The 25052-nt window shown below is 37.5% G+C and overlaps 2 protein-coding genes across 2 annotated transcripts in view; one reads left to right on the top strand and one right to left on the bottom strand.

The window, feature by feature from the left end:
* Positions 1–16644: 16644 nt before the first annotated feature.
* Positions 16645–22981, bottom strand: pex3 (peroxisomal biogenesis factor 3). Its single transcript, XM_063902540.1, has 12 exons — positions 22746–22981; positions 21897–22028; positions 21736–21817; positions 21332–21375; positions 21129–21250; positions 20137–20203; positions 19907–19961; positions 19650–19788; positions 19239–19309; positions 19017–19139; positions 18790–18886; positions 16645–18684 (listed from the first exon to the last, which is right to left on the bottom strand). The coding sequence occupies exons 1-12, from the start codon at positions 22816–22818 to the stop codon at positions 18601–18603; spliced, it is 1089 nt and encodes a 362-aa protein (XP_063758610.1). The 5' UTR covers positions 22819–22981; the 3' UTR covers positions 16645–18600.
* A 600-nt stretch (positions 22982–23581) lies between these two features.
* adat2 (adenosine deaminase tRNA specific 2) overlaps positions 23582–25052 on the top strand; it is a 4613-nt gene continuing 3142 nt past the window's right edge. Inside the window, exons 1-2 of the mRNA XM_063902323.1 lie at positions 23582–23843; positions 24510–24614. Of these exons, the coding sequence (XP_063758393.1) occupies positions 23772–23843; positions 24510–24614 (177 nt within the window). The 5' untranslated portion in view covers positions 23582–23771. The remainder of the gene's footprint in view (positions 23844–24509; positions 24615–25052) is intronic.

Raw genomic sequence — 25052 nt, 5'->3', positions numbered from 1 at the left:
AGTGATCGAATGCATTTGACTTTATTACTTTAAGTCCACGTTAATATTGTTGGACTTCCACTCCAAAAAACTGACCTGTAACATCACATATTTAACCTATTTCTCAGGACTTTGCTACCATTTTACACACACACACACACACACACACACACACACACACACACACACACACACACACACACACACACACACACACACACACACACACACACACACACACACACACACACACACACACACACACACACATGCAGACATGAGTTCAGTCATGTAGACACAGGTTGGATAATGATGTTGATACAGCCTGAGGATGGGGAACCGGCTCTGATCTTCACGCTGTCACTTCTGAGAAGAGTGGAGATTGTTTATTTTTTTTTCTTCATCAATTAAATCTCTACGTGACTACACACACAATCTCACATGAAGCAACAGAGGGAGGCCAAACCCTGAAGTGAGCAGACTGGAGATTCCAGGAAGGATTTACAAATATACCTTTTTACGACAGCAGCCTTTTGTTTCCTTCCGCCAAAATAAAAGAAGAGGGTAATTTGGGAACACAAAACATTGATTTAAAGTGCGTTGTGTGGCCTTTTTATTGATGGATGAAAGTAGAGAATGGCCCAAAAAACACTGTATATAGTAAAGGGTTTCAGTGTGAATTGATTGAAAATGATCCATAAACTAAAAACAGATACTTTTTGAAGTTCCTTACGTACTCAGAAACCTATTTATTGACTTGTTTGCTATCACAAAGGAAAAAGACTTGTTTTAAAGTGAGTTTTGTGTCCTTTTTATTGATGGACATCTGCAAGAGTTAATACCAAATAGTACCAAAAAGTAGAAATTCCCCCAAAACAAACTGTACCTGTAGATAGTAGAAGTTTAAATTGGTCGAAAAGGAGGCAATAAACCAAAAGCAGGTCCTGGTGGGAGTTCCTTAAATTCAAAAACCCAAATTATTTTATATTAAAAACGCTCTTTTTCAGTCACTTGTTTGTCATTTTTAGAAATGGACGTCTTCCAGAGGAAATATAAAGTATTTTATCTCTATATAAAATAAGAAATTGGACAAAAAACTGAAAAATTGAAACTAAAAACTAAACCAGAGATTTTGGAAATGAGTGTGTCTACTGTTGTGCTGAGCCACTGTGAATACACACGTATTTGATGATGTGGGTAAAATAAGTAATATCAAATATTTCATTACAAGATTAAATCAAATATAAATAAGAAAATTGCAAAATTAGACGATAAACCAGAACCAAGTACTTTTGAAAGTTCTGATCCAGAAGTATAACAGCCCTCTGTGTACGTCCCTTTACTAATGGATGTCTGGAAAATAGAAAGTGTGTTAGCACAATATAAAACAAGTACTTCTGGAAAGTCTCTCAAATCTGTTTATTTAATTTAGCACCAATTCAAAAACACCTTTCCTCCACATGTCACTTTAATGTGGTCCTATTTATTGGTTGCTCTCGAATGACAGACATCTGGAACGTCTGGCCCGGGTTTAAAGGACTCTCTGTCGTGATGTGTGTTTAATCCCGCTCAGGTTTCCGACACCTCGTCCGGATTGTGCCTCCTCAGTGAAGCATGCTCTCTCTCTCTCCAACATTAGCTCAGCGGAGTAAATATAGTGCTGTGGTGAAGCTGAGTGTGACGAGGAGGTTCTGGGAGTCTAGACTCGTCCGGTCGACTTCAACGCAGAGAAGACTGACGACACCATGCCAGAAAGAATGGTTGAGATCTGCCTGTGCAAAATTACGCCCTCATTCCACCTCACTTCCTTTACCCTTCCCTTCATTACCTCTGTGTCCTTTCCCCGCTCTAGTCTAAGACCAAAACCTCCTCATTTCCATTACCCCTTCCCTTCATTCCCTCCTCCTTTCCATTACCCCAACCCTCATTTCCTCCTCATTTCTTTACCCCTTCCCTTCATTTCCTCTCAATTCCTTTACCCTTCCCTTCATAACCTCATCATTTCCTTTACCCCTTCCCTCATATCCACCTCATTTCTTTATCCCCTCCCTCATTTCCTCCTCATTTACCTTATCCCCCTCCCTTCATTTCCTCCTCCACTTCCTTTATCCCTTCCCTTCATTTCCTCCTCATTTCCTTTAGCCCTTCCATTCCTTTCCTCCCTCATTTCCTTTATCCCTTCCCTTCATTTTCCTCCTCATTTCCTTAGTCCTTCCATTCAGTCCTCGCATTTCCTTTAGTCCTTCCCTTCATTACCTCTGTTGTCCCTTTCACTGCTCTAGTCTTTCCTCGTTTCCTCTCAATTTCCTTCATTAGTTCCCTTATATTTCCTCCACACTTCCTTTTCTTTATCACTTCCTTTGTTCCTTCCCTTCAAAACCTCATATATCATTTCCTGATTTAGTCTTAACTCATTCACTGACAACATCCCTAGTTCCTTCCCTTCATTTCCACTTTACTTCTTTCCTGCTCTAGTCTTCCCTAATTTCCTCACCACTTCCTATATGTGTTACCTTCACTTCCTTTATTCCTTCAATTCAAAACTTATATCTTAACTCTTTCACTTAAATCTTCCCCAGTTCCTGCCCTTCATTTCCTCTTAACTTCTGTTACCGCTGTAGCCTTTTCTCAGCCCTTCCTGTATTCCTTCCATCATCTCCTCCTCATTCTGCCATTCTTTAACCTTCCTTGTCACACTTCCTTTCTTCCTCTTCCTCACTTCCTCCTTTGCCCCCCCTCTTTCCTGTACAGTAGACCACTCACATGCTGCAGCTGGTCCTACCTGAGCTACTTCAGCTGAAGGTGCATTACGTTTCCTTACTCTGGTGTACAGGGATGAGTATTTACGGTATTTAAATATTTAACGGTGTCTCTTATTTTATTCATCTGTCTTTGTTATGGAGAACAGCTTCCAAATTCACTTTGTGGTTGAACTATATTTCATATGATGCTTTTTAAATCTAAACTTTTTGCCTAATTTGCTCCAAAAATGCTTGAGATTTCCACGCAGAGATGCTCTTTTCGACGAAGACATGCTGCAGATATCTTGCAGTATGCATGTCTTGTCTTGTACCTTCACGGTTGCAAGTTGGATGCCCAGAACACCTGAGGAACACTGTGGAAAATATAGGAGAAGTCCATTCATTTATCTCAGCTATCAAAGAACAGGTTGCCATGACAAAGAAGAAGTTCCCTCCTCCTTAGCTCTGACTCTGTACCTTTTTCTGTTTGTCAGGTCGCGTGTTAGCCGAGAGTGACGTCACGCATTCCAGAGATGCTTCACAGGCTGCGTGGCATGTTGGTTTTTGTTGATGTAGCACAAAAGATGACGGTGACTGTGTGTGGATTCCTGTCATTCCTCCGTGATGCAAATGCTTGCAAAGGGCGTGCAGCCTTTATTTTTGCACAGTGTGTATTTGTTGTGTTGCTGTGTCGGGAGGCTTTCAGGTGGCTGGTTTAGTAAACATCTGTTTTTCTTGCAGGTTAAGAATTTAGCTACAAGAGTAATAGGAAAACACAAAACACATTCAAGAATGTAATGCAAAATAAATAAATTACTTTAGGATTTCCCCCGACTAACAAAAATAAAAAGAATATTATTATAATTATTAATAACGATAATAATAATAACAACAATAATAATAACAACAATAACAACAATAATAATAATAACAACAATAATAACAACAACAATAATAATAACAACAATAATAATAATAACAACAATAACAACAACAATAATAATAACAATAATAACAACAATAATAATAATAATAATAACAACAATAATAATAATAACAACAATAATAATAATAACAACAATAATAATAATAACAACAATAATAATAATAACAATAATAATAACAATAATAATAACAATAATAACAACAATAATAACAACAACAATAAAAATAATAATAACAATAATAACAACAACAATAATAAATAACAACAATAATAATAATAATACTTTGGGTGTCTGGGCTGTGTCGTTATATTTCGATACAATTTATTGTTATTATTATTTATTGTAATTGTTTAATATTTGCTTTTGTTTTTCTCTAAATAACTAAGACAATCAAACCCTTAAAATAAATCCTTATTTCTTGCTTTTTTCTTTCAAAATAAAGGTCTGGATTCTGATCCTTAGACTTCTTCATAATGCATGAATTAATGAATACATTTATTAAATAATTCATGGAGTTTTTTATGTATTTATTTAACTTGTATTATTATTATTATTATTATTATTATTATTATTATTATTATTATTATTATTATTATTATTAATTATTATTATTATTATTATATTATTATTATTATTATTATTATTATTATTATAATTATTATTATTATTATTATTATTATTATTATTATTATTATTATTATTATTATAATTATTGTTATAATTATTATTATTATAATTATTATTATTATTATTATTATTATAATTATTATTATTATTATTATTATTATTATTATTATTATTATTATTATTATTATTATTATTATTATTATTATTCATTGTTATAGATCTGTAATGCTAAGACATAAGAATTAAATAACTGTTTTTTCACCGAATCTAAAATGGTGTTGAATGTCATTTTATTGAATTATAATTCTGACATCATTTTCGTGACCTTTTTGAAAGTCATGACATCAGAGCAGCAAATATCCCATAATAACACACGTGTGTTACGTGTGTGTTATATATAACATGTGTTTAAACCCCTGCCAGCTGACTGTGTTCATTCATTATTAAGTGTGTGTAAGAGGATCCCTCTCTCCCCTCTCTCTCTCTCTCTCTCTCTCTCTCTCCCTCCCTCTCTCTCTCGCTCTCTCCCTCCCTCTCTCTCTCTCTCTCTCTCTCTCCCCTCTCTCTCTCTCTCTCTCTCTCCCTCCCTCTCTCTCGCTCTCTCCCTCCCTCTCTCTCTCTCGCTCTCTCTCGCTCTCCTCCCTCTCTCTCTCCCTCCCTCTCTCTCGCTCTCTCCCTCCCTCTCTGCTTCACTAATCGCTCTGTTGTTGTTTACATGCTGTTGCTAGGCGACCACACTGACGCCTGCAGACTTCCACCTCTGCAGACAGACAGACAGGCAGGCAGGCAGACAGACAGGCAGGCAGACAGACAGGCAGGCAGACAGGCAGACAGGCAGACAGACAGACAGGCAGGCAGGCAGGCAGGCAGACAGACAGACAGACAGACAGACAGACAGACAGACAGACAGACAGACAGACAGACAGACAGACAGACAGACAGACAGGCAGGCAGACACACTTGGGAGGGAGGGAAACCTCAGCCGGGGCGGGTTCCAATACTTTGAGTCTTGAGTTCTACCTTCCTTTTTATTTGCTGTGTTTTATTTGTTCAGTAACGTGTAACTCATGTCACGTTCACGGTAGGAGTGTAAAGGTTTAAGTAGAGTAAACACAAGTCCTTCTTTTAACCCTTAAATGGGTTCTGTATATCGTTGGGGATATAGTCATTTTACAGGCTGTTTCCATGTGTTAAATGGGTGTAATAACACCGAAACACGCGTGTTACATGGGTATGATATTGGTGTAATATGGATTTAATATTGGTGTTAAATAGGTTTGATAACAGAGTAACATGGGTCCAATATGAGGCTGATGCAGATGTGATATGGAATTGATGTTGGTGTTCAATGGGTGCAATAATGGTGTAACATGGGTACATTATGGGCATAATGAAAGTGTAATACGGTCGTTATATAGAAATAGCATCAATTACATTAGGTAAACATCTATTAGTTCACTTGTTGTTTATTACTGCACATTATAATAATAATGTACTCATCAAACTACAGTTAAAGGCTGCTAATGAACCAGAAGATAGTGTACAAAAACAAACCAATATGACTTTAAAACATCAGCACTCACAAGCATTGTTACTTTCAAGTTGAATTTAAGTGTGTGTGCCTGTCTGGTAACAACAACACTCGCTGAGTTGTTTGTATCAACACAGGAATAATGGTAATGAAATGGGACGCGGCCCAGGATTCCCAGGCTCTGGAGGCCTCTGCACGTCACAACCTCTGCTGTTATTTTTAGATCATCTGTAAAGTGTTATATGGCCTTGGCAGCACACACACACACACACACACACACACACACACACACACACACATGTACACACACACACACACACACACACACACAGCCTGTTTAAAGTATCAGTGACGTTAAACACTACAGGTCTTTATTTATATCATACGAGGGGTGCAGTGTAAAAAGACATGACATCACGGTGTCGACATTATTCATTACTGCAGGCAGATGCGTTCCTGTGTAAATAGACTGGTTGTCATACATGACATTTCTATGCTACTGGCTAATGTTAGCATCCGTGTATTGTATAATAATACTTGAATAACGAAGGAATAGGCCCCCAGATATGAAAATATAGATGCAAAAATGACATTTTATGCCTCGAACCATGAAATCCACGTGTCCCATTTCCATTAAATGGTTTATATTTGACATGTGTTTTATTTTTACACCACACCGACGTCAAATGTGACCTGTTTTAACAATCTAAATTCATAAAGAATCACTCCTCTTCCCTTTGACGCCAGCAAGCCGTCATGAAAGTTACATTTTAACCTTAAACTTCCTTTAATTTATGTTGACTTGCTTCCTGATTCCAGTCTTGGCAACGGATTACACACACACACACACACACACACACACACACACACACACACACACACACACACACACACACACAGAGAAGCCCTGCTTTCACTTGATACGCTCTGTTGAGCTCTGATACTCATGACTCAGCAACATTTTTCTAGATTTCTGTTTTCGTTGTTGCCCTCTTCCCTCCTCTGCGGGACTCAGCAGATCTCAGGCTGTGATTCATGCTGTCCATCACCCGGTTTCATCGGTGCGTTTCATGTGACCTTGAGTCATTTCATCACTTTTCACATGGCCATGTTGCTTTTTGCCATGTCATTGCTGATCAAATCTGACCTTACTTCAGTTCAATATTCCAGGGCATTCGAGTTTAAGATGTTTTTCCTCTTGTATTAACTCAGGTTACCATTCATTTTTTGGGCTTTTATAGCTAAATTCTAAAGACTCACATCTTCTCCAAAAGTAATATGAGATTTTATTTTACTTCCTATAAAAATCTACAATATAAATATAATATATACAAATAATAATAATAATAATAATAAAATAGTAATAATAATAATAATAATAATAATAATAAAATAATAATAATAATAAAATAGTAATAATAATAAAATAATAATAATAATAAAATAATAATAATAATAAAATAATAATAATAATAAAATAATAATAATAATAATAATAATAAAATAATAAAATAAAACAAAAGATAAATCAAAATAATTAATTGAATATAATATGAGATGTGATTGTAATTCTTAAAATAATATAAAATATTAATATATAAAAATATAATAATAATATAAAATGAAAAATATAGAAAAATAAAGTTCATAAAAAAATAGACATTTAATCTTAGTTCATCTCAATGTATTTGACTATATTTTATCTCAATGTATTTCTTTTCAATTCCAACAAATGTGGTTGAATCTTCACTCTCTTTATCCCCCATGATAAATGAAGAAGGGTGACATCATTTTATCTCCTACCTCTCTTCCCTACACATCTGAGGGTCGTTTGGGCCAATCAGCAGGCTCAGGTGAGATGATATCACCCCCTGTGATCAGCAGTGTGACCTCATCGTGTGTCATCATGAATTCCTAATGGGCAATCTGAGGGCGGCCAATCAGGGGAGGGCTGGATTATCAGGTAATGAAGCCTGACGGCACTCGGCCAATCACAGTTAGGCGTACGGATTACTGCCTGCTGGTGCTCAGGGGGGGAATCAATAATGTACACACACACACACACACACACACACACACACACACACACACACACACACACACACACACACACACACACACACACACACACACACACACACACACACACACAGTTGCTCTGATCTTGCACTTACAGCTGTTATGGTAAATGACGAATCCCATTGGCTGAGGAGAAAACAATAAATAAAAAAACTGTAGTCGTGAAAAATAGAAGAGGATGATCTCAGTGTGTGTGATTCATTGCCAGTAGTAGTGAGTCACCATGGCAACAACACTTTGAAAGGTTCCTGTTCACCTGCCACACACAGATGTTTATACTACACACTGAAATCTGATAGCCGGGCTTCTTTCCCACACTGATTGTTGAGTTTCAGCCTGTGGTGTTTTTCTTCCAGTAAGGGTCAGGAGGACAAACAGGTTTCATAACCCAGGACGTGTAAACAGTGCAGATGGGATAGGCGTAGACACTGGGAATGTATGTTTCAGCTGAACTGACATTGGTTATTATTTATATATTCATGTATGAGGTCATTCTTTATATTGTGAATAGGCGGTATCTGCTCAAGCAGTGGTGGAATCAAATCCAACGTGTTATGTAAACAAAAATTGAAAGTAGTTTTCTTGAATGAATGAATGATCCGTATCTTATAAGTGTGTACAACAGTATTTGATAGTAATCAAAGATGTTGATAATTATCACCTTAATGTTGCAGCTGGTGAAGGCGGGCTAATTTCAACTACTTTATATATAATATAATGCTGAATATACATAATAGAGGTGGAAGAAGTACTCAGGTCTTGTACTTGAGTAAAGTAGAAGTACTCAGGTCTTGTACTTGAGTAAAGTAGAAGTACTCAGGTCTTGTACTTGAGTAAAGTAGAAGTACTCAGGTCTTGTACTTGAGTAAAGTAGAAGTACTCAGATCTTGTACTTGAGTAAAGTAGAAGTACTCAGGTCTTGTACTTGAGTAAAGTAGAAGTACTCAGATCTTGTACTTGAGTAAAGTAGAAGTACTCAGATCTTGTACTTGAGTAAAGTAGAAGTACTCAGATCTTGTACTTGAGTAAAGTAGAAGTACTCAGGTCTTGTACTTGAGTAAAGTAGAAGTACTCAGATCTTGTACTTGAGTAAAGTAGAAGTACTCAGGTCTTGTACTTGAGTAAAGTAGAAGTACTCAGATCTTGTACTTGAGTAAAGTAGAAGTACTCAGGTCTTGTACTTGAGTAAAGTAGAAGTACTGAGATCTTGTACTTGAGTAAAAGTAGAAGTACTCAGATCTTGTTCTTGAGTAAAAGTAGAGGTACTCAGGTCTTGTTCTTGAGTAAAGTAGAAGTACTCAGGTCTTGTACTTGAGTAAAGTAGAAGTACTCAGGTCTTGTACTTGAGTAAAGTAGAAGTACTCATATCTTGTACTTGAGTAAAGTAGAAGTACTCAGGTCTTGTACTTGAGTAAAGTAGAAGTACTCAGATCTTGTACTTGAGTAAAGTAGAAGTACTCAGATCTTGTACTTGAGTAAAGTAGAAGTACTCAGGTCTTGTACTTGAGTAAAGTAGAAGTACTCAGATCTTGTACTTGAGTAAAGTAGAAGTACCAGAGTGTAGGAATACTCTGTCACAGTAAAAGTATTCTAAATGTTCCTCCAGTGAAAGTAGAAAGTACTCTCATCTAAATGTACTTAAAGTAGCGACAGTAAAAGTAGTCATTGTCTGATTGGTCCATTTCAGAATAATATCTCTGATATGTTTTATAATGATTGATCATTAAAGTGTTCTCAGAGCTGGTAAAGGTGCAGCTAGTTTGAATGGCTTTGTATACTGCAGGGTAGCTGCTGGATTTACTGCAGGTGAACTACAGTCTGATTTAAGGGCTGATTATATTTACCATCATTAATCCTAATCTGCCTAGCAACTAAAGGGATTGAATACATGTAGTGGAGTAAAAGTACAAAGTAGCATTAAATGAAAATACTCAAGTAAAGTACAAGTACCTCAAAATTATACTTAAGTACAGTACTTGAGTTAATGTATTAGTTACTTCCCATCTCTGTGTAAAATATAACAGCTTCAGTAGGTGTAAGAACAGAGGTATAAATATTATTCAGGATTAAAAGTCACTTTTTGCTCAGAGATGTAAGATAAAAGCATCCCTTGTAGAAATGATCCATTTATTTCTTCATGAACCTTCTCTTCACAGCTCATTGATTTGATTGGACCTGAATAAAGACCTTTGCGTCACGGAACAGGTTTGGACACACCTGACGTGATCACCATGGATCCTCTTTTATCTTTTTAGGATATGTTCCACTGTGTGTGTGTCTGGGGGGGGGGGGGGGGGGTCACTGACTGCAGGCCAGCATTCCTCAGTAATCATTTTATAAATGAAGTGCCAGCTCAGAGATCCGATTTGTCACTCAGGTTCACAGCCAGCGGTTAATCTGGTCTTTGTTTGCTTTTCCTCTGTCCGGGGTGAAACTCGTTCAGGTCACATGGTGTTGATGAGACGGCTCAGCTTTAGTAAACACAGGAAATGTTCCTGCTTTTTATTTGGTTACCTCTTTCATAATCCAATCAAATTCCTAAAAAGAAGCGACCGGAAAGCATGCAACAAAAACTCCTATATTAAAACAAACAAAGGGACATTTGCTTCGTAGGATATGTATCTATGGGGGCATTTAGTCCATTAAATGCTCCAAAAAGGGGGGGTGTTGCTTTGGGTAGAAGTATGAAGGATCGACCCAAACGCAGGACACAGAGAGGGAATACACTTGACAGAAACAGGTTTTATTGAGGACGAGGTTCGGATCTGGGAAAAGCTGTGTTGAGTAAAATACTGCAGGCTGGAGATGAGGACCCATGATAAGACAAAAGGAGCCAAAACTTGAACTGACCATTAGGGTTTTTACCGCTGAAGTTGTACAACGATCTAGCAGAGAATGGTTGATATACTGGAGGTGATGACTGGATGGGAAGCAGGTGAGTGGGCAGAGAGGAGTGGATTGAGGAGGCCAGGAGTCGGGAGGTAAAGCCACGTCAACACAAACAAACACAGACAAACACATGGGAGCAACGATGGGGAAGAAACAGAGCGAAGACTTCTGGAGAGGTACAACCCAAAAGCATTTGGCTTTTCAGAAAAATTCCCCAAAACACTACAGTGATTTCATCCCTATTCGTCGTGTATGCGTTGTATCTCGAGTGAAAGACTTGCGTGTAGGATGTTGTAACTAACGCTCTTTTTTCTTTGAAAAATACCCCAATTCAAGATGTTTCAACTCAAAACCATGACATCATTGGGGTAAACCAAATTACAATAAGAAGGGGGTGTTAGAAATCAATAATACTTTATTTTTCCAACTATTTCCCGGCGATGGGGAAGACATTTTCTGGTAGGTGACGGGGAAATCCAGAGAAATGGAGGGAAGTCGAACATCTTTTATTTACACAAAACAAATGGAAATATTTACGTAGTTCAGAAAGCCTCGAGTGGCCAGAGCGAGTATGACAGGGACCAAAATCTACTGTCAAGTGTGACTTCACATGGGTCCAAGAAAAACAACAAACTCAGACTTCCTCGGGAATTCAATCATGTGACTTATCAAAGTAATCTATGAGGAATACTTGTTTGGCGAACTGCATGTTTCCTAATGTTGTTGTTGTGTTGTTGGCCGTGCAGCATCAGGTGTTTGCTTAGCAACGCTACCATCGGTCCGCACACACCCTGCTACCACACCTTAGCTCTAGAATAAACCATTTCTACACTTACAGTGGAAGAAAACCTTCAGACACATGGGTGGGAGGTTTGTTGTGTAAGCATGTTGTTTGTCTTCACATGTTGTAACTCTGTAAATCACAGGGGTCCCCCCAACACATGTCAAGATAAGGTACTCATCTACTGTAGTGATGATTAACCTACATCATGTAATACATGACTCTCTGCTCTTACACCAGTTTCAGAGGGTGGTGGACCGCACCTCCAATGGAGTATTTTTCCTTTTGGATCTGAGAACAATTGCTTCTGTCTGTCGCCCACTTGGAACAATTTTCTTCAAACTAAGCTGTGGTAACCTGTGAGGGTGTTGGCAGGCTTATGTAAATAGGATTGAAAGGGTAAAGTCTTTACTCCAGTGCGGGTTCAGTGGAAATTTAATAGAGAAACTGAGCGGCTCATTTACAGCGAAGCCCTTCGGTTGAGTCACAAACAGTCCTGGATTTACAGTTAATGCTCAATATTGGTGCCAGTAACTCCTTTGCTTCGTGAAAGTAAACCTGACGTGGATCGGGTTGTTTGTTTCATTATCACAGGGTCAATTACTACACAGAGTCCAATTAACTGAACTATGGAAAGAAACAGATAAATATGTTCTTTAATGATTTGAATGATGTTGAATGTGATCTTTCTCCAAGCGTGAACTGAGACTTAAAGACTCAGTGCTATAGATCTAGAAGAAGTGGTAACTGCAGGATTAGCATAAACAAAGACATACTGTTGGATTAAGGGTCTGGAGGCCATGTCCTAAAAAGACCCAACAAGTATTCGATGTTACTGTAAATGTGTTTTCTTTTTTTAAATATTATAATTGTTATATATTGTTATTTCTTAATGTTGTAAGTTAAATGATTATTGTATTTTTTAAATATTATTATACCATTTTCTTTAATTGTATTAGTTTAATTACTAATTTTTTCTTCTTTTTAATGAATTGTTTTCATATTTATTGCATTAAAATGTACTGTATGGACAAGCTAATAAAAAATACTGTAATCTAAATGTGTTATTGTTCTTTTAATATTATTATTTATTTATTTTATATATTTGTATTTATTTGAACTTTTTTAGTTAAATAGTTATTTTAGATTATTTTATTTTTTTATAATATTACTTATTTATATCCACAAACTTTTAAGGGAGGTACAAACATTTGGGGTTGGTTTAAGATTGGACACAAAAATCATGAATTAAAGCCTGAATTTTAATTGGTTCCTGGGTGCTGCCACAAACAGAATGTGGGGTTGAATTTAAACTAAATAAAACAATCTGTCATTAGTTATAGCTGTTACGTTCCCTTATAAACGTATAGGGGAACAAAGGGAAGTAACAGCATATAAAATAACCCCGGAGATCAAAACGAGAGAGGAAACTGATAGAAGATATAGTTTGATTACTCAAAACGGACCAAGCAAAACACTCGTCAAATCTGCTACAGGTTGCACGTTCCACACAGGCTGCAGTCTTCCTCAGGCCTTCATGCAAGCCCTGATTGGGATCACCTGAGGGAGAGGCTGCACCTGGAGGGAGACAATCAGGGAGAGAGGGGGAGAGAATCTCTTTTTCCCTGCGTTAGACGTCCTTATTTCTTCCTATTTGATAACTTCATGACCTTTTGTATTCTTCAAGAGAACCTATCTTTTTATTTCCTGCACAGCTTAAAGAGATGATGAAAATGTCCCGCAGAATTTCCACATATGTCTGCAGCAAAACATGTGTTTCCAAACCTGTTAACACATAGCACACACTGTCGTAGGTTTAATACTTTTGCAATGTGGGTCAGTGGTTCAGACGGCGTTTAAAGCACCAGCGGCAGCTCCGACTCTCAGGTCAACAACAGGGGGATTTCCAGCTCTGTGGCACAAACAGGGCAGATATATGACGCAAGAGCAAACAGCACCAAGTTCAAGCGGTGACACACAGTCATCTGGTTTGGGCTAATTTCAGACAAACCTGTTTCTGAAGTGTCGAACCCATCAGAGCGTTAATGGCCTCACCGCACAGTTAATCAGCAATAAAGGCCTTTTTTCTGAGGAACAAAGGCTCCATTCTGTCACCGTGCATGACTCTGCGTGTTTGTGCACTATTTCAGGACGTGAGGATTTCGTAAGCGTGACACGGCCAACGTTTCATTATAGAGTGTCAGACAATAAGTGGAGAGAGAGGTCATGAGGTCGAGAGGATGATGCTGAATGGCATCTCTGTGTTGAAACTCTGAGGAAACTAACACATCACACACTCACTCTGTTGCAGAACACATGGCACGTTACATCATGTGTGTGCTGTGTGTGTGTGTGTGTGTGTGTGCTTGTGTGTGTGTGTGTGTGTGTGTGTGTGTGTGTGTCAGTACTTCAGTAAAGAGTGAGGACATGTTGTTCAGTGGTTTTGAAAGGGCTGTCCGGGTTAATTTTCTAGGCTTGGGTCTAGGGAATTTATTGTTTCAACAAGGGTCCTAAAAAGGTTTGTTTAAATGACAATGTGGGGACGGTACACCCAATCACATCCGTAAGTGCCCACATTTTGACTTCTACGGTAGGTAACAAATGTGTCTTAAAAGTCCAAACACAAAAGCACAACATCAGGTATTTGTTTCATTTTATTCCTGATTTTCAAGTACAATAAACAGAAAATGTTTTTTGCCCGTTTATTTTGTCTTATCTTAGTTTAAAATGTATTAACCCCTAAAGGCTGGGCCATTATGCAGCTCTACTATATCTTGATTTCATGAAGCAACATTCCTCTGAAGTTTTTAGGTTAGATCTGGGGAATGGAAAAAAGTCTGTTTTTGTGACAAGTGGGGACCCAACTTACGCCCAAAAGTCCCCACAAGGTAAACATGAGTCTTTGAGGCTTTTTTTGGGGTCATTTTTAGCTAAAAAATGTTTGTCTTTAAGGTCCAAACACAATAGCACTAACAATATCTATTTTACTCTCTTCTGTTTCAGATTTCTGTTTTGAGTAAAATGCAAAACTTTTTTTTGTCACGTCCAAAATCTTTGCTAAAAATGCATTTAATTCTTAAGGATAGAAAATGATTCAGTCCTATTTAGAGATATAACTCTCAGTTTCTAACAGTATTTAATTGCAAAATGCAGCAAAAATGAGAATCAATCAAGACTTAAAACTACAAGAGACAAAGTGTTTAAATTAAAGCTTTGAATTAACAGGAATTCAACTGAAGTGTTGCCAGAGAAATAATCCGTATGATACATGTTTTGTATTAAAGTATGTATTTTAATCTCCTAATTTATCTTTTTATATTCTAACCTCGTACTAAACGTGAGGATTTAAATATGCATCTAATCCTTTACCCCAGTTTAGTTTATTCTTTCTACCCTTTAATCGACTCACCCATCCTCCAATCAAAAACAACAACTACATCTCTCCTCCTTATAAGGTAAAATGTCAAAGAGGCTCAATGGAGACGATGAAGTCATCTTTTGAGTCACACACTCAACCAGGAAGAAAATGAATGTCACACACACACACACACACACACACACACACACACACACACTCTAGACTAGAGAATACAATTAGGTCCAGATAACAACTGTATTTATCTCGGGTGAAATTGGGTTGAATGCCATTTTAGCATGAAATAAATAAAATGAAAATCTTAAGAAATTAAAGTAAAAATGTCCCCAAAAATATTTGAGAAAATTAGAATGAATTAAAAAGTTCTCAAGAATCAGCCATAAAGTTAAAACACACACACACACACGCACACGCACACGCACACGCACACACTTTTGGTTTCACTACAATGTCTTTCCTGATATTTTCCCCTCCAGCTTTTTCACTGTTTGCACTTTCCTTCTGATAAGAGTTTCACCAACGGCTTCTTGAAAGTTTCACCGGGAACATTCATCGCCATCCAATCTCTGTTGATTCCCAGCAGAGGGGGGAACATGCAGGATGTGTTGGATATGTTTTTGGTGAATAACTAAATGAAAGTCAATGAAGCCCCGAATCAATTTGGACTTGAACAATATTAGAGATGTATTTCCTTCGCTTTTTTAAAGACACTTCTGTGTAAACTTTACCAAATACGTATTTACCAGTACTTTAAAGAGGTGTGTGTTGTTATACACTCAAAGGCAGCTGCTCTCTTTATCTTCTCCATAAAAAAAACTGAATGGAAACAACCGATTGCCTCGCATGGAAAGTCACACCCTTTGATTTTGAAATGTCCAATTTGGAAAATGTCCTAAATTCATTAATGTGTAACAGAGGGATGATGCCACTGCAGGTTGATGATGAGTCAGCGCTTTAACAGCAGTTTCCAAGATAAGTATTTTCCAACATGCCATCTTAACTCATGAGGACACACTTTCCAGCTGCACTCTCACCCCCTGTGGACACAACTAGGTCGTTCACATATTAATATTTGACATTATGAGGATGAATCGTACTGTGCATCACTGTTTTCAAATCCGTTTTAATCTTAATGTGTTTTCTTTTTTACTATTATTTATTTAAAGCTATATGACTGTATATCAGTGTCTTCATTTTATTCTAAATCTTATTATTTTCTTTAAGAAATATTATAGTCCTGTTTAATAATATTTTTATTGTATATTTTTATTGTATTTGTTTAATTATTACTTTCTTATTTTTGGTGAATTTATTTTAAATAAAATATACTGTATTAAATATTATTTTATATAAACTGTATTTATTTTAATTTGTTGAATAATTATTTGTGGTATTCTTTTTTAAATGATATGATTTATTATCTGTGTGTGTGTGTGTGTGTGTTTATTTATTATGTGTTGATCAGTGTTTTAATCTTACTCTTTTTTAAATGTATTTAAATTGCATTAGTTTAATTATTCATTTGATCTTTTAATTATTTTTATATTTATTTTGTATTTTATTTGAGGTTATGTATACTCTATTTTTATTTTTAAAATGTACAATAAAATACCAACACAAAGGAATAAATACATGCTTATTGGTAGCATCAACATTTGTTAAAAAGCCCAAAGAACATGGAAGCAGACCCAATATTTATATTAAATCATATTTTACTTTAATTATCTCTTCAATGCATTTCTACAAACAAACATTTTTGCTGTCTTTCAGGATATTTATGCTCCAAACGGCATAATGTCTTTATTACATAAACAGAAATGTACATTGTAAAGGAATTGTAAAAATAAGTCTGACTGATCTGCCTGGTTTTTCCCCAGACTGGTTTCTGGCAGGTATCTCCAGGAAACAGAGCATTCAAGCATTTCAGAACTTTCACTTTGTTCCTTTATCATGTAGTAGTAGGAACACTCAGGGGAATCCAGGTGCTTCATTTCCATTGCGATACAAATAGATCGATCGGCGGCTGACAATAATTAACAATCACTTTTCTAATCATGTTGTCATGTCAACGGTGTAACAAAAGGAGGAATAAAGTAATGCTCCAAAGTAGGGCTGCACAATAAGGAATAGATAATAGATATTTTGACTAATATTCAACATGAATCACATTATCATGAATAATTTATTAAAAATGATCCTGGTTTGATTTGTTAAAGAGGATCTGTATAAAATACATAGTCCGGGACTGCAGCTCCACAATATTACTCCAGGTATTCACATGTATTTTAACTAATGCGATTTGGATAAAGCACTAGGCCTTTTTGCTAAAATATCCATTAATTGTGCAGCTCTTTTTACGGTGATTGCATTAACGTTGAAGTAAAAAAGGAAATCTACCCCTCCTTTTCTACCCTTACATGATTGGTCGAGGCAGGCGTGTTAACTGCACACACCTGATTCGAGTAGCCAATCAAGACGTGGGAACAGTTGGAAACACACAAGGAAATCCATACAGGGATTTCAAGTTACTTGGCTCTGGGTAACAGTCGTCATTTCTACATAGATGGAATATAAAGTCATTTTTGGAGGACAAGGAATATCTGCGATTTGAGAGAAAAATACAAAACCAATGTGGCTAATGAGGTGAAGTTATGAAGCTATTTTAGGATGTAAACCAGGATGTCATATCGTCAAAAGGATAGAAATACTTTTATCATGAGGACACAAGAGGGAAACCAGACAGGTTCTCACAACAGCAGGTGTAGAGTGACCCCTTCTGGCTGGAAATGGAACTGCGTCTAACACAAAATGTGACTTTTAATGCTTTAAATGCTCCAAAAAACACAGATTTAGAGTGAAATCTGAGCAGAAATCAGTGTATTTTTGTCTGCGTGTCCTATTTCTTTGTATGCACCAAAAGAAGTGTACTGCTTTTAATGTGGTGGTCTTCTGAATGGAGAAACAGCGACTACACATAACTGATCAGTTTGTTAAAAATTGTGTTTTATGAAAAATATATGGGTAATTAGAAATATCCACCTCTGCTAAGTTATAGTTTGATTACCCATTTCATTTGGAATGAATCAACACACCCAGATGTGTTAATACAATATAATAATGATGATTTAAAAACAGAAAATAATATAAGTTGCTGCAGATTTTCCAGAAACTGTGACAAGAATTTAATAAAAGGGTGAAATAAAAAAGAAAATTGAATATTACCACCTAAAAAGTGAATTATTTTTGCACAGCCAAAGTGCAGACAGAACAGCTGGCGATGTAAACAAACAAAACACTCACCACTGCTGAGAGAAAAACGAGGAAATCATCCTAAAATCAGTGTTATCATAAACTCAAGTTTTAGTTTCATATTGTGTGAAAAAGTTGCCACCAATTCTTCACCACATTATGTCAGTCTCTCTGTGTGTTTCTTACCTCTATACCAGGTTAAATTGGACTCCAATTCCCATGATGCATCACTCTTAGGGTTAATCCCAGGCTCTTCTGTGAGAAAAACCTGTTGCAAGTCACTGCATCCTCCATTCCTGTCGTGCAGTCTGCAGGAAGGAAGCGTCTCGGAGAGGAAGGAGGGAGGAACAGTCCAAAATCATCCCTCCTTTCCTCGTGTCGATGTCCTCATGCTTGGGTTTTTATTTCTTCAGATCCTGAGGCGCGCTGAAGGTCTCGTAGACGTTGGCCGCGAACTCCTTCACCTGGTCGTTCATCAGCAGGTCCTTCAGGTAGAGGGACAGGAAGTTAGAGACACAGATACAGATAATTATGAGAACACTCAAATCTTTTTCCTCGGGTAACGTTGACGTGCTGCAGCCTGGAGTCACCTGAACAAAGTGGCTGGGCGTCTCACTGCAGATGGAGTTGATCTGTCCGTTGACGATGGGGATGATCTTAGCCAGCGGCAGACTGACTGCTGATAGACTGGACACACGCACACACACAAAATAATGCATCATGAAGGTCTGTTTCCTCCAATAGTTAAAAAAACATCCTAATACTGAGTGTTTTGCGTGAGAATAAGGAAGGATTTATATGTCGTGAAGCAGCTGACCTATCAGAAGCAGCGCAGGGGGCGGAGTCACCGGGCGGCGGGCGGAAGAACTCGGCGAGGTTGTCCAGCAGTCGAGAGAAACCACGGTTGAAGCTGGCGTTCAGGACGGTGCCGAAGTCTGGACTGGAGTCACAGACACACACACACACGTCAGAATCACAGACACACACACACACACGTCAGAATCACAGAATACACACACACACACACACACACACACACCTGTCGAACATGTCCCTCGTCTCGTTCAACAGCCTGATCGTCACCACGTCGTTTTCTGTGAGTCCGCAGGCCTGCAGAGAGGAGAGGAGAGGAGAGGAGAGGAGAGGAGATTCACTCAAAACAGCTGTTCTGAAATAGATATTATTGGATGGATTTTACAGGCTGTAGAGAAATTAAAGCCTCAGAACCATAGACTTCTCTCCTCTCAGCGATGGCACCTTTTTGCCCTTTGAACCGCTCTTAAATTGTGCTTTGGGGGATTTAGTTTGATAGACCTTATGACCGGAAAGATCTAAATCTGTTCAACAGATTCTCCCGGTCAAAGTCTGATCACTATTTCTGTGTGTGTGTGTGTGTGTGTGTGTGTGTGTGTGTGTGTGTGTGTGTGTGTGTGTGTGTGTGTGTGCGGACCTGGTCAGCGAGGGCGTTCTCATCGTCAGCCAGCAGGTACCAGGACATGGGGCGCTCGACGCCGGCCTCGACCTCCGCCCGGATCCAGCTCAGCTGCTGCTCCACCTCCAGCAGGGAGAGGCTCTGCTTCAGAGACACGCTGTGGACCAATCAGTCACATATTAGATAAAAACAAGGCTTTAATCCCAGCTGTGTCTCCGGACTTTACAGAGGAAACTGTAAGGAGCCAGGACCAATGATCCGTAACAGAGACTCACCTTCCCAGAGCGTTCTGCACCGCCTTCTTCACCACAGTTATTAACTCTGTCAAACCTGCAGAGAGACCAAACAAATCAAGAACAAAAGAGAATGTGTATTTATGTACTTTATGGATGATTATTGAAAACGTTTTAATTAATTCCAATTTACTCCAATAAACATTATTTATTTTTTTGGGACATTTTACTTTTATTTCTTAATCTATTCATTTTGTGTGTGTGTGTGTTACCGTCTCCCAGTAGATGTTGGATGCTGGACAGGTACTGCTGCTGGACGTCAGGAGGAGCCATCGGAGTCTTTGAGGAAACACAATCAACAGAAATATTTCAATAAAGCTCAAATATTTCACGCTTACTTAATATTATTTTTTCTCAAAATTAGAAATCTTGATTTGTGTCAAATATTCATAATTAAGATTAAATTCTAACGAAAGAAAGAGGACTCCTAGAAGGTTTGACCCTTCACTCCCCCTCTCAAACTCAATAAAATCAACCTCCACACTTTACAGACATCATGAAAGGTCCTCCAGACATATCACAAACTTTCAACTTTTTGGAAAAACAGCAAATCTTTTAAGGTGACTTTATCCAATGTAATAGTCATTTTGACTTTCTGAGCCGTTCTTCATTTAGCCGATATCCTATTGGTTTAAATTTCCATCATCCCCAAACAAAGTCATCTCATGGTGTGTTTGTGATGCTCGAAACCAAGCATCACATTTATCCTAAAAGTTATAAGAAGGGAATGATTAAGAAGACACTTTGAAACTTCACGTTTATATCTTATTTAATATTTCACTCGCTGCACTATTACGTATATAATGTCCTGCTTTATATTTTGTTCATTTCAATAGTGTTTAGTCAACTGTATACATATCTTTTCTCTAATGCCGGTTTATTTTTATTTATGTTTCTTCTTTTTATTTCTAATTATTTGCTATGCCTTGTATTGTTTTACGCTGCTGCAACACAAACACGTCCCAGTTTGGGATCCATAAAGTCATTCTTATCTTATCTTGAAACTGTGGATCTTATTCTGAGACTGAAGTTGAAGAAGCTGGTGAATGTGTTGCTCACACTACAGATCCAGAGACTGTCTCCAGCTGTGGAAATATCATGCCAAATATGTAAACAAAGAAAAACATCATCAGTTCAACATCCAATCAACAGTGCTGTGTTGAAGTTAACTCTGTCATCCTAAAGGTTTTGAAGGTTTCCTCACCGGGGAGTTCTTGCCCACAGAGTTGTCGAGGTACAGATATCCTCCGATGATGTTCAGCTGGACCCGGAGCAGAACCACCAGCATGCAGGTGCTGTACACCCCCACCATGGTGCGCGTGAAACCTGCACAGACCCAATATTAGATTCTGAAAACCCTGTGGCATTACACAGCGACTATGATGTTTCGTGAGGGAAGTAACTCACTGATGATCTTTAAATCTTCCCAGATCTCCAGCTTATTGGCTGGTCTGTGAGTCGATGTGAAACAGAAACAGCAGCATTAGAGTTAGTTTTTTTATCATCAAGACTAAGAGTCTGTTTTATTTCTCTACATACAGTAATGTAACACCTCATAGTACAAAAATCAACCAGAAATGGTGAGAAATTTGCACATTTGGGTAAATAAATCCACATATAGACAACATTACTCCGACTCCAAAGCGCTATAAGGCGATTATACAATGATTAAACATGACACACATTTCTAACAGACCCTACATTTCAAATCCAAATTGCTTCAGCAGTAAAGGATGCACAACATTGTGATGTAGTTGATTACAAAGTGTTTGATGTTTTGATTCTGAACAATTGAAAGCACTAACACTCACTTTTCCTTGAGTAGTGCAGTGAAGCTTTCTGAATTCAGCTGATTGATGATGGCTTCTTTCAGCGGAGGTAGCATGGACAGCACTGCAACACACACACAGTACAAGGAGTCAAATCAAAGATGTGTTAAGCATACATTAACTCTTAGTTTTCTTAGTCTCACCGGTCATGTTGCAGGTCCTCTGGTTGCTCTCAAAGTGGAACTGTCGCCGGGCCTGAGAGATGTACTCTGCCGCCTCCTTCTCCTGCATGTCACTGAGCTTCTTCTGTGCATATTTACCCAGGAAGTACACTCCTGGAGGTAAGCACATAACAAAGTGTTAATAACACAGAAAATAACCCTCTGTTCAATTTAAACTGCATGTAGGACTAGTAGAATTACATTTTTGGAGTAGATGCCAATAAAAGTATACAGAGTTAACTTATAATTTGATTATTGTTGCAATGTCATGTGTCTTTAACACTTTTTTATGAAGCCTTGCAACCTAACAATTAATAATGTCATTGGTTATTACCTTGAAAGCTGTCATGCTTCATCCTCACCTAGCTTTAAGGTGCTTAGCTACAAGTCAATATGCTAACCTTGCACTCACACCAGACTCCATTCAAGTTTCTGGTAATTTAAGGATTTGTCGCTCACTTGCAAAATCTCAAAACAACTTTAAAACAGAAAAACACAAATTGAAATATTTTTAACGAGGTATACACGCAGCAACCCACACAATGTTTATTTCAATGTATGTAGATTTTTAATATTCGTCTTACAGCAGTATTTAAAGCTGATTAAGTGTCTGATAACAAAAGTAATAGTCATCTTAATGTAGGAAATTGTGCTAGTTCATGGAGGATATTTAAGCCGAATAGCAAATACATGCTAGTCAATTCTTAAAAATACATGGAACATGTTTTAAAAGCGTTAGTTCTTTCAATAAGTAATACAAATATCACACATCAACATTTGTCAGTGCAGCATGTTGCTAAAGCTATGAGCTAGCTCAGAAGCTAACATTACCTCCAACCAAAGCTCCGGTGAAAATAAACTTCCTTTTGTGGCGCTTCACAAAGTTCCAGACAGATGAAAACATCCTCAGGCTGGGAGATGTTCACGAACTTCAACCACAGAAACACTTTGTGCTGTTTAGTTTACAGACATTTTATCAGAGGACTTACAGGCTAGTTAGCAACTTCTAGCTAACATGCTAACTGTCAAAAGTGCCAAAGTCCGTCAGTCAAGCTACATGGAACACATAAAACAACTTCCGGTTCTGGATTTCAAAATAAGACAGGAATAGCGTTCGAGATTTTGTGGAGTAATATGTAATTGTATAAATGATGAAATGTTGTCAAACAATTAAGACAAACTGTTTAAATTGTTAATCAATCGATATTTGTGTTGTGCAGTGTTTAGAAAGAAAGTCAGAAACTTGAAAAAAATGTCGGAATTTGTTAAATTCGACATTTTGAAACATTCCAGAAATTTGAAAAAAATTCAGATCGTTTAGGGATAGAGTGATAATGTTGAATAAATAATCGGGAAATCCAAGAAGTCTAAATTTTGGGGAAAAAATCTGATGTTTGAAAAGAAAATCAAAAGGAACACAAATTCTGAGACAAAAAGGGTGAATTTTTAAAAGAAAAGGGACACATGAAGAAGGAGTTAGAAAAATCAGAAAATAGTTAGGACACTTAAGATTGTTGATCACCACATCCTGCTGGACAAAAATAAAAGTAATAAATGTTACTTTTATTTTGTATTTAAATGTCTAATTTCCGGTTTGCATTCAGCCTACTGCAGTGAGCTTGACTCATCGAACGCCTCCGCATGAATGAACGTGGGGGAGTGCGATCGATTGCTCATGTCTGGAACTGGTCCGTCCAATATTATCGTTCCCCACATGGCGTGTAAACTACAGCGGAAGAAAATCGTAACTGAAGAGCAAAGAATATAAGCTACAAACACTTCACACATCATAATCGAAAATATGACTTACATGTAGTTTAATTAAGTGTAATAAAGCATATTTAAGTAGCAGTCACCATGGGAACAGAGAAGAGTTTCTGTCCGAGTGATGAGGAGATTGAGAAGTGGATGTCCAGCGCCTTTGACATGGTGAGCGAGACAAACAGCTTTGGCTTGTTGTGCCAGAGTTACAAAGCAACAATAAAAACAGCAGCATAATAATAGAACTGTACATTAACAGTGCAGTACTATTGAATTGCACAAAAAAAACCGTAGTAGCAGATACGTACATTTGCAAGGTAATATTGCACATGGTTCTTAATTATTGGAAGGCCACTGGGAGGAAAGACCTCCTGTGGCGTTCTGTGGTGGTCCTCGGTGGTCTCATTGTGGCTGGTTACAACTACTTATTAATCGCTTGGTGCTGATTTCACAGGTTGATTTAATGACTATATTAAACACCTTTAATTTCTACTAAATAATACGTAAGAATAACATTTAATTAAGAAAAAACTCCCACGTTTTTCCTGGTTTACAATATTTAAAGACAAAACTTTTGATTAATATATTTTTCTAAATATTTACCAAATGCAAAAACAGAATCTATTAATAATCGCAACACAAAAAAAAGAAAACAATAATAAAAAATAAAAAGAATAAGAAAATAAATAAAGCAATAAATACATTGATACTTGTTTGTTGCAGCTCTACTCTTTATAAATAGGTGTCAGTAACTAAACCCTGTTTCTCTGTGTCACACTTTCTGACGGGTCAGTACTTGCTGCATGCTGACCTGCTGTGAATATGTCTCTGCAGGCGAGAGACGCTCTGCAGAACGGAGAGGTGCCGGTCGGATGTCTGCTCGTCTACAACCATGAAGTGGTGGGCAGAGGGAGGAATGAAGTCAACGAGACCAAAAATGTAAACGTTGTTCCAGATTCCTGTCTTTAAAAGTAGAAATCAGTCAGTTTACCTAAAAAGCAGACCAGCATAGAGTAAGTCACCAAACCAAAGCAATCACTGAATATGTGGACAGTTTGTGAGATGGAATTGAATTTATATTACACATTACATTAGTGGTGAACTCAGTGTGCTTTAGATTTAAATTGCACAGGCAGAATATCTAATATCTTGTATTTTTCTTGACAGTTAAATGTAACTTTCTGTTCCACTAATTCATATTCATAAACAGACATTTAATCCTGCAAACACACCGAGTGCTGGAGCAAAACGTTCCTCTTTTAAAAACGTACCCTAAAAGGGAGTTTGGCGTGTATCCAGCTAAAGAAAAAAGTGTTACTAATGCCATGTGGTGTGTGTGTGTGTGTGTGTGTGTGTGTGTGTGTGTGTGTGTGTGTG

This window comes from Eleginops maclovinus, chromosome 15, assembly GCF_036324505.1.
Source record: "Eleginops maclovinus isolate JMC-PN-2008 ecotype Puerto Natales chromosome 15, JC_Emac_rtc_rv5, whole genome shotgun sequence".
NCBI classification, from domain to species: Eukaryota; Metazoa; Chordata; class Actinopteri; order Perciformes; family Eleginopidae; genus Eleginops; species Eleginops maclovinus.
This window is presented reverse-complemented; position numbering and strand designations above follow the sequence as displayed.